Below are 9,791 nucleotides of genomic sequence, written 5' to 3'. Positions count from 1 at the left end.
TGTTTATGCTGAACATCCGCTTTCCTTCTGGGACTCTGGAATTCTGGTCCATGCCAGACAGATGGTGCTTATGTGGCCACCCCCCCACCCCACCCCCGTCCCAGTAATAGTCCTGGGTCTGAGTGTCATCATGACCTTCCCTGGCAGACACTGTACCCGTGTGTGTCACGGCTCACTGCTGGGGGCATTTTATTTTTTTTTAATTTATTTATTTTTTGTCTTTTTTCTATTTTTTGGGCCGCTCCCACGGCATATGGAGGTTCCCAGGCTAGGGGTCGAATCGGAGCTGTAGCCACTGGCCTACGCCAGAGCCACAGCAACACGGGATCCAAGCTGCGTCTGCAACCTACATCACAGCTCACGGCAATGCCGTATCATTAACCCACTGAGCAAGGGCAGGGACTGAACCCGCAACCTCATGGTTCCTAGTCGGATTCATTAACCACTGCGCCACGACGGGAACTCCTCACTGGGGGCATTTTAATGCAACCTGGGGCGAGGCCACTGGGAGAGGACTCTGGAAGCTTGTGCCTGGTTTTCCTTGGGACTTCACCCTATGTGCCTTCTTCCTTTGATAATTTTTTCTTTTTCTTTTCTTTTTCTTTTTTTAGGGCCTCAAGTACATACAGAGGTTCCCAGGCTAGGGGTCAAATTGGAGCTGCAGCTGCCAGCCTACACCACAGCCACAGCAATGCCATATCCGAGACGTGTCTGCAACCTACACCACAGCTCACAGTAACACCAGATCCTTAACCCCTGAGCGGGGCCAGGGATCGAACCTGTGTCCTCATAGATATTAGGTTCATTTCCACTGAGCCACAACAGGAACTCTACCTTTGCTGATTTTGCTTTATAGCCTTTCACAACAATAACCTCAGCTGAGCGTACATTTTTTTTTCTGGCCACATCCATGCTCATGGAAGTTCTCGGGTCACAGCAGCGACTCAAGCCCAGCAGCGACAATGCCAGATTCCACGTAGAACTGGAACTGCTGAGTCCTGAGTCCTCCTGGCACATCACTGAACATGAGCGTGGTGTCTTCTCCTCCTCAGAACTCATGCCCACTGGCCAATGGCGCTATTTATCTTGCTTATTGTCTCCCCCTGCCAGGGGCCCTTCCCCCACCTTCTTGGTCCCTGGAGGATCCCACATCACCCTGCACACATGCACAGAAGACCCTGGGAGAATATTTGCTGAACAACTGTAACAGCTTTATTTCCAAAGCTGGAGTCCCTCCCTGGGCTTGTAATGGGAAGGGGGCCTTTGGCAAGAGCAGAGCCATGCGGGATGGGGCTGAGAAGGGACGGGGCAGCTGGCTTGGGAGGCCGACATGTCCTTGAAGACACCTCACACAGGTTCCATCTGCAGCTCCTCCCCGTCCACAGCCTCTATCTGGTGGAAGGCGGCGTGGGAGCCGATGACCACGAGGGTGGCTCCTGGGGGAAAACGGGCAGCTCAGGGCCTGCTGCCTCCCCGGCCCCCACTGCCCACCGCGCCACCGAGACCCTGTACTCACTCACCTAGGACCCAGAAGACGGCGGATCCCGCGCCAGCCAGCCAGAAGAAGGGAAAGGAGACGCCCCCGGCCAGGGCATACTGATGGGCGGGGCTCACCTCTCGGCCTGGGGGGGCAGATGGCATTGGGACAGCTGTTCCACACCTGTCCCCTCTCCCAGAGTAACCCCCAAAATGCCTTATGCCAAGGCCCTCCAAGTCCGGCCCCAGCCATTTCCCCAGCGTCCCCACCCACTGTCCCCTGAAACAGTGCACCTTCCTCAGTAATCCCCCCCACCGCCCTCCACCCTTCAACTTTACTTCTGCTAGGAAGCTCCCAGACTCTCCCTCCCCAAACTACAGCTTTCCTGCTCCAACCTGCCCTCGCATAGACCTGGGTTTTCCAACTGGCATCCCAAAGGCCCAGGCTGACACCTAGACATGTTTTTTGAGTTTGCATATTATTCCACAATAATTTTTTTGCTTTTTAGGGCCGCACCCACAGCACATGGAAGTTTCCAGGCTAGGGGTCGAATCAGATCCACAGCCACAACAACGCGAGATCCGAGACACGTCTGCAACCTACACCACAGCTCACGGCAACACCAGATCCTTAACACCCTGAGCGAGGCCAGGGGTCGAACCCGCATCCTCGTGGAACCTAGTCAGGCTTGTTAACCGCTGAGCCACGATTTGTTGATTTGCTGCTGACATACAGACAGAATGATTTCACACAGCAATACAGTCGGCCCTCTGTATCCGCAGATGGGCACCCGTGGGTCACTGTACTACATCATTGCTACATCAGCAACTTGAGCATCCTCGGATTTGGGTATCCAAAATCTGGGGGCTCCTAGAAAAGCTGAGAGATGGCTGTATAGACATCTGGCTTCTTGTGGCAGATTGGAAAGTCAGACTTGCAAACCCTGGCGGCAGCAGTGGCTGAAGACAAGTTGTGACTATGCTCTGGACGCTCCCTCTGTGCCCTGTGCTCGCCTGACATGCTCCTCCACCCAGCCCACCCTTACCAGATACATAACTGGCAGGCTTCTGATGGATTCTGTCTTAGGTCTACCTGTTTCTTTGATTCCAACTCCCCCTTATCTCCACTCCAAACCTTGAGTTTCCCTTAGTTGGGAACTCAGGCCCTCTTTCTTCCCAGTGGTGCTTGGTGCCAGTCTAGGACCACATGAGCCACAGGCCTCAGCTTCCCTCTGAGAAGTCCCAAGATTTTTCTACTCCCATCCCAGGAAGCACGAAAGGGGGAGGACAGATTTAGGCTAGAGTAAAGTCGCCACCTGGCGTCCAATGTGGGTACTTGCAGCTGATGCTTTTGGCAGATGAGGGAGAGAGAAGGAGGAGGTTTAAAAGGCCAGCGGCTAGGTGGAGTGGTTCTTGGATATCTTCTGGGTTTGGGAAACAGCAATTTGGGGGGACTGAGAGTGGATAGGAGCATCAGGTGTGGGTATGGGGAATCTACTGTAGGTCTAGGATTGGGCAGACTTGGGTTCAAAAGGACTCAGGTTTGAGGTCTAAGGCTTGGATTCAAAGAGCCAGGATCAGAGGAGTTTGGGCAGATTTCTCACCAAACAGCACAAACTTGGACTGCAACGTGCGCAGATAGAGGATGTAACAGGCGCCAAAGAAGACAGCCAGAGCTACCAGCAGCATGGGCGATGTTACCCTGGAGGAGGGCAGGGAGGCACAGTCAGGCCGCTGGGGCTGCGTCAGACACGAAGGCCCTGACCTTCTACACCTGGGGACGTCCTTAGGACCACGCAAGTCTAGGTCATGTTTGGTCCCCCTGCATCCCAGCCAGGCTGATGGAGTAGGGACCTGGTCCTCTGGGGTAAAGATCCCACAGAGCTATCCCATGGGGACAGGGCCTGGCCAGTGCAGACATGGCAGCCTGGCGGGGGCGGGGCCTGGCTGAGGGGGGCTGTTCTGGCCAGAGAGACACTCACACGCAGTACAGGATGAGGCCCAGGAACACAAACACATAGTTGCTTTGGTAGTATTCCACGTTGCGTACGAGGCGCTGGCAAAGCTCGCCCAGGTTGCGGGGACGCGAAAAACGCCGCTGGTCCACGAAGGAGCCCCAGGGGCGGATGGTAGCACGGCGCCGCTCCAGCCACTCACGGCCCGCGCCAGAGGGAATCAGTTTCGGCAGCAGGGTCCTGGGGGGTGCGGGACCAGGTCAGCGGTAGACCGGGTTGGAGCCCGGACCCCCGAGCAAGAAGGGGGCCGAGGGGAGCGGGACTCCGGGGTTCTGGGGGGCGGGGGAGATATGGTCCAGGACTCCTGGATTCCAGGGGAGGAAGGGATTGAGCCGGGGCCAGGAGTCCGGATTCCTAACTCCCCAGGGATGAGGGGCGAGAAGCCATGACTCTCGGGTCTAGGTCAGGGGGGCTAGATTAGACTTGCTTACGTGGCGCTCAGCCCTTCCGCCTCGGCATCCTTCTGCTGGTCCTTCTCGGCCGCCATGTCTGTGTTGTGAGGGGAAGAACCGCTGTAACGAGGCTGGGGCCCTCCACACCCCACGGGCCCCGCCCGAAACCGGCCTCACTCGAAGTGGCCGGAGGGGACGTGGCGCCGTTCCGGCGCCGCTGGGGGCGGTAGGTTTGTCACGGAGTATTATGGGAGTTGTAGTCCTGACGATGTCGGGGAGAGTAGGCGCCCTGGTGGCTGCATGGCTCGAGGAGCACCTTGGGAGATGTAGTCGCGTAAAGCGACGTGGGTGCCTCGGGGGCATTGTGGGAGTTGTAGTTTCAAAGGTAGGACGTGCGAGGTCAGAGAAAGTGAGCTGTCAGGAGTCAGGGTGTCGGGGGAGTGTAAAGGCAGAAGACGTCGTGTACTACCCCGAGCAGTCTCTGTACAGTGGGGACTGTGTAGGGCTGTCATTCTGACTCTAAGGATATTAAAAAAAACCGTGATTAAACACTCAGATGTTCTGATTTATCAGATCTGGGGTGAGACCCATTCACTGGCTCTTTTTTTTTTTTTGTGGCAGGCAGGGAGTGGGGTGGGTGGGGACATGCTACGTTTTCTGGCTAAGGATCGAACCCTAGCCACAGCAGCAACCCTAGCACAGCAGTGACAGTGGGGGATCCTGAGCCACCAGGGAACTCATGGACCACATTTGAATAGTGAGACTGTAGAATATTTGTAGGAATCCATTCCATCCTTCTTCAAAGGCTAGTGAGGGGGCCATGGTTGCTGAAGGGGGTTATCTAAGATGGGGAGCAAAGCTCCCCCACAACTCTGGGCTCCTAAGGATGGATGGGTTAGGATTAGGACCTCAAGGATGCCCCTGCTATGGAGAGGGTAAAGGGAAGTAGGGGAAAGTAAAGGGGTGAGTTGTTTTTTTTTTTTTTTAATCTTTTTTTATTCCAGTTTTATTGAGGGGAATGAGGGATTTTAATTTTTAATTTTTATTTATTTATTTATTGTCATTTTAGGGCCACACCCGTGGCATGTGGAGGTTCCCAGGCTAGGGGTCGAATCAGAGCTGCAGCTGCTGGCCCACACCACAGCCACAGCAAGGCGGGATCCGAGGCACATCTGTGACCTACACCACAGCTCACAGCAACGCCAGACACTTAACCCACTGAGCAAGGCCAAGGATCAAATACGCGTCCCCATGGATACTTGTTGGGTTTGTTACCACTGAGCCATGATGGGAACTCTGAGAATTTTTAAAAGACGGAGTAGTTACAACTAAAAGAACTGGATTTCTTGGGTCAGAGGTCAAAATCCAGCCTGTGTTGATTTCATCAACTCCCTGTCTTCATTGGACAGTGAAGATCATCCTGGTTCCACACTCATGGGTTAAGGTTGGGTTGAATGATCCATGTGAAGTGCTTGAAAGAGTCTTGCTATTTTATAACCACTCAATAAATGGTGATGTTGTTTTTGCCACTACATTGTCATGAATGTTATGATTATTTCTAGAGTTCAGCCTTCTCAAATATGTCTGTAACGTAGTTGCTGCTGCTGGCCCCTTGGATGTCCCAAAGAGGGACTGGTGTCTGCCACGTGGGCCGCCTGTCTCTCCCCGGGTCCCCACAGCCATGGTTCTCTCAGTCTTTGCTCCTGAATGAGCTGTGGAAAACCGGCCAGAATTCTAAAGAGATGCCCTAGAATATGGCCTCAAGAAAATTATGTGGGGAGTTCCCGTCATGGCGCAGTGGTTAATGAATCTGACTAGGAACCTGCCCTTGCTCAGTGGGTTAACGATCCGGCGTTGCCGTGAGCTGTGGTGTAGGTCGCAGATGTGGCTCGGATCCTGTGTTGCTGTGGCTCTGGCGTAGGCCGGCGGCTACAGCTCCGATTGGACCCCTAGCCTGGGAACCTCCATATGCCTCGGGAGCAGCCCAAGAAAAAGGCAAAAAGACAAAAAAAAAAAAAAAAAAAAAAAAAAAAAGAGGAGTTCCCGTCGTGGCGCAGTGGTTAACGAATCTGACTAGGAACCATGAGGTTGCGGGTTCAGTCCCTGCCCTTGCTCAGTGGGTTAACGATCTGGCGTTGCTGTGAGCTGTGGTGTAGGTTGCAGACGCAGCTTGGATCCCGCGTTGCTGTGGCTCTGGCGTAGGCCGGTGGCTGCAGCTCCGATCTGACCCCTAGCCTGGGAACCTCCATATGCCGCGGGAGCGGCCCAAGAAATAGCAACAATAACAACAACAACAAAAAGACAAAAAAAAAAAAAGAAAAAAAAAAAAAGAAAATTATGTGGAGGTGTTCCATGAGGTTGTGGGTTTGATCCCTGGCCTCGCTCAGTGGGTTAAGGCTCTGGCATTGCTGTGAGCTGTGGTATAGGTCGAAGACGAGGCTCAGACCTGGCATTTCAGTGGCTGTGGCCGTGGCTGTGGCTGTGGCCATGAACTGTAGCTCTAATTTGATCCCTAGCCTGGGAACTTCCATATTCTGTGGGTGCAGTCCTAAAAAAGAAAGAAAGAAAGGAAAAACAAGTGTGTGTGGCAGTATCCAGAAGCCTGGGCTCCCTTACACAGACTGGTCCTCATTTTCCCAGGCTGGGTGGGGCTGAAGGAGAACACCCACGTGGGACATCAGGTAGCTCTTAACTCTGTCTTCAGGGATCAGTGCCCTTTCAGACTTGGGCTTTGAGGCCTGCTGGAGGGCTTTCTCATGAGATGAGGAGGACAGGCCCGCCAATTGGACTGGTGGAGCAATAGGCAGGGAACTGTAGTGGAGGAGTCCCAAGCTGAAGCTGAATGAGCCATGCTTTGAAGATCAGACTGGCTAGTTCCTGTTTACTTCCCCTCTGTCAGCCCCAGGCTTTTTTTTTTTTTTTTTTTTGCTTTTTACAGCCATGCCTGCGGCACGTGAAAGTTCCCAGGCCAGGGCTTGGAGCTGCAGCTGCTGGCCTACACCACCGCCGCAGCAACGGCAGATCTGAGCTGCATCTGTGAAATATGCCGCAACTTGCCTCAACACTGGCTCCTTAACCCACTAAGCAAGGTCAGGGATTGAACCCGAGTCCTCACAGACAGTGTCGGGTCCTTAACCTGCTGAGCCACAACGGGAACTCGCAGCCCCAGGATTTTAGAAAAAGTTTGTTCAGCTTTGGTCCAGCTTGGCTTCAGGAAAACGAAGGAGGACTGTGAGCACACAGTTGGCCCAGAGTGATAATGGGGGAGCAGCACCCGAGTCCAAAGTGATGAGGGCAGCAGAGGTAACCAGGAGAGCCCCCAGGAAGATGAATCTTGGGGAACAGAGAGTTGGAGGCAAAGGTCTAGCTACCTTCTTCCACGGCACACCTTGGGAAACTGGGGTTTGACTTTTGTCATGAGACCTCTTGGGTTTCTTCCCAGGAACATGAATGAAAGTGATTTTACTCTATAACCTGCCAGTACTTGCTCTGAGCAGAAGATATAAAGGCCAAAGTGTTGAATCGTATGGGCCATGGAGTGTGGGGTCCAGAGGCAAAGACATTGTGGGCAGGGCCCTCCAAATGGGGCAGGAGGGGATTTTGAGGGCTGTGGCCCTGGGGTAGGGGCAGTGTGTAGGAGGAGCTCCTTGAAACGGATTGTGGGAGAGGGGGCCCTAGGACAGAGATATGTGAAGATCCCTGAGACTGGAGCGTGGAGGGAGTTGGGGGGGGGAGATGAGGGCTATGACAATGCGCCCCGAATTAGGAAGATGTAGGAGATAAGGGAGTATGTGAAAAGATTGTGAGAGATCTGTCCTGGCCCTGTGGTCCCTCCAGCCTGAGGCTTCTTCCTTCCTGTGTCTTGGATCCCTAGAGGAAGGGGAGCTGGGAGGGTGGAAGGACACTAGTATAGACCATCAGAAACCTGGGTTAGGAGTTCCCGTCGTGGCGCAGTGGTTAACGAATCCGACTAGGAACCATGAGGTTGCGGGTTCGGTCCCTGCCCTTGCTCAGTGGGTTAACGATCTGGCGTTGCTGTGAGCTGTGGTGTAGGTTGCAGACGCGGCTCGGATCCCGCGTTGCTGTGGCTCTGGCGTAGGCCAGCAGCTACAGCTCTGATTGGACCCCTAGCCTGGGAACCTCCATATGCCGTGGAAGCGGCCCAAAGAAATAGCAAAAAGACAAAAAAAAAAAAAAAGAAAGAAACCTGGGTTATTTTTTTGCTGTGTGGCCCCAAGGAAGTCTCTGCCCTCTCTGGGCCTCAGATTGCCCACCTATCTATGGGAGTATTTCTTACCCTGAACGTGATGAATAAAGTAGTTTTTCTGGCCTCCCTAGGAGAGGTCCAGGCCCACACAACACTTACCGGGACCAGGCTCTGTCCTGGGCATCTCAGGCGGTGACTGGCATGCATGGCCGCTGGCTTCCGACTCCCTTTCCCCTCAGATTCACGCGCTTCTCCTCAGCATTGTCGTGTGCAGTGGGCATGTGTACATGCACACTCACACTCACGTGGGCTCTCAGCATCCCCGCCTCCCAGACACCTGCCCTGGGAGGCAGGCAGGCCAGAGACCAGCCCCAGGCCCTCCCCTCACTCCCATCTCTGGGCTGTGTTAGAAAGCCTGTCTCTTGGGAAGTTGAGCTGCCCAACCAAAATGGCTAAAATTCAAAAGACTGGCAATACCAAGTGTTGATGAGGATGTGGAACAACTGGAACTTTCCTACACGATGGGAATGCAGATGACACAAGAGCTTTGGAAAGAGTGTCTTGTTTTTATGAAAGATAAAAACAGTCTCTTCCCTGACCAGCAATGCCATTCTTAGGCATGTACCCAGCAGAGATGAAAAATGTGTCATCAGAGGATATCACCAGCATAATCTCCTCCTCGAGGATCCCAAAGTGTTCATCAACAAATGTCCATCAACAAGAGAATAGACTGGAGTTCCCATCGTGGCACAGTGGAAATGAATCCAATGAGGAACCATGAGGTTTCAGGTTCGATCCCTGGCCTCACTCAATAGGTTAAGGATCCGGCGTTGCTGTGAGCTGTGGTGTAGGTCGCAGACAAGGCTCAGATCCCGTGTTGCTGTGGCTGTGGTGTAGGCCAGCAGCAACAGCTCTAACTTGACCCCTAAGCTGGGGACCTCCATATGCCAAGGGTGCGACCCTAAAAAGCAAAAACAAAAACAAAAACAAAACAAAACAAGAGAATGGATTGACAAGCCGTGCTATAATCACACAGTGGAGTACTCCCCAGCAGTGATAATGAACAGGCTACCAATACACGCGACGTGGTGAGTGACTCACAGAGATGTATGTTGAGGACAGGCAGCCAAGCCCATGAGGAAGCGTGCTGTTCGGTTTCATGTCTACAAAGCCCAAGAATAGGCGCAGCCAAAGGATAGTGGCAGAAATTAGATCAGCAGTTGCCTCAGGAGGGCGGCTGACTGGAAAGGGGCGGGAGGGGACTTTCTGGGTGGATGGAAATGTTCCATACCCTAATATGGATGGCGGTTATGTGGATGTATCTTTTTTTTTTTTTTTTTTTTGGCCGCCCTGCAGCAAATAGAATTCCCAGGCCAGGAATCAGATCTGAGCTGCAGTTGCTACCCAGGCTGCAGCTGTGGGAACTCTGGATCCTTAACCCAAGGGTTTGTGGATCAAACCCTTGTCCCAGCGCTCCCAAAAGGCCGCCAATCCTGTTGCACCACAGCAGGAACTCCTATGTGGATGTGCTTTTTTAAATTGTTGAACTGTGCCCTCAAGATCTGTGCACTGCTGTATGAAAGTTTATCTCAACAAAAAGAGAGACGCACATAGTGACTTAGAGCTTGGACAGCCTAGGTTCAAATCTCAGTCACCTCTCAGCTGTGGGACCTTGAGCAAGTCACTTTCCCTCTCTGTGTC

General features: G+C 53.3%; 1 protein-coding gene across 2 annotated transcripts; it reads right to left on the bottom strand.

Annotated features, from left to right (window-relative positions):
• On the bottom strand, positions 1,190 to 4,127 carry RABAC1 (Rab acceptor 1). 2 transcript variants are annotated; one of them, XM_013988634.2, is made up of 5 exons: positions 3,923 to 4,127; positions 3,459 to 3,671; positions 3,081 to 3,178; positions 1,521 to 1,622; positions 1,190 to 1,436 (listed from the first exon to the last, which is right to left on the bottom strand). In XM_013988634.2, exons 1-5 carry the CDS (start codon positions 3,976 to 3,978, stop codon positions 1,348 to 1,350), a joined length of 558 nt encoding a protein of 185 aa, XP_013844088.1. In that variant the 5' UTR covers positions 3,979 to 4,127; the 3' UTR covers positions 1,190 to 1,347.

This window comes from Sus scrofa, chromosome 6 (assembly GCF_000003025.6).
Source record: "Sus scrofa isolate TJ Tabasco breed Duroc chromosome 6, Sscrofa11.1, whole genome shotgun sequence".
Lineage (NCBI taxonomy): Eukaryota > Metazoa > Chordata > Mammalia > Artiodactyla > Suidae > Sus > Sus scrofa.
The sequence above is the reverse complement of the archived record's forward strand: the minus strand, read 5'-3'. Positions and strand labels throughout refer to the sequence as shown.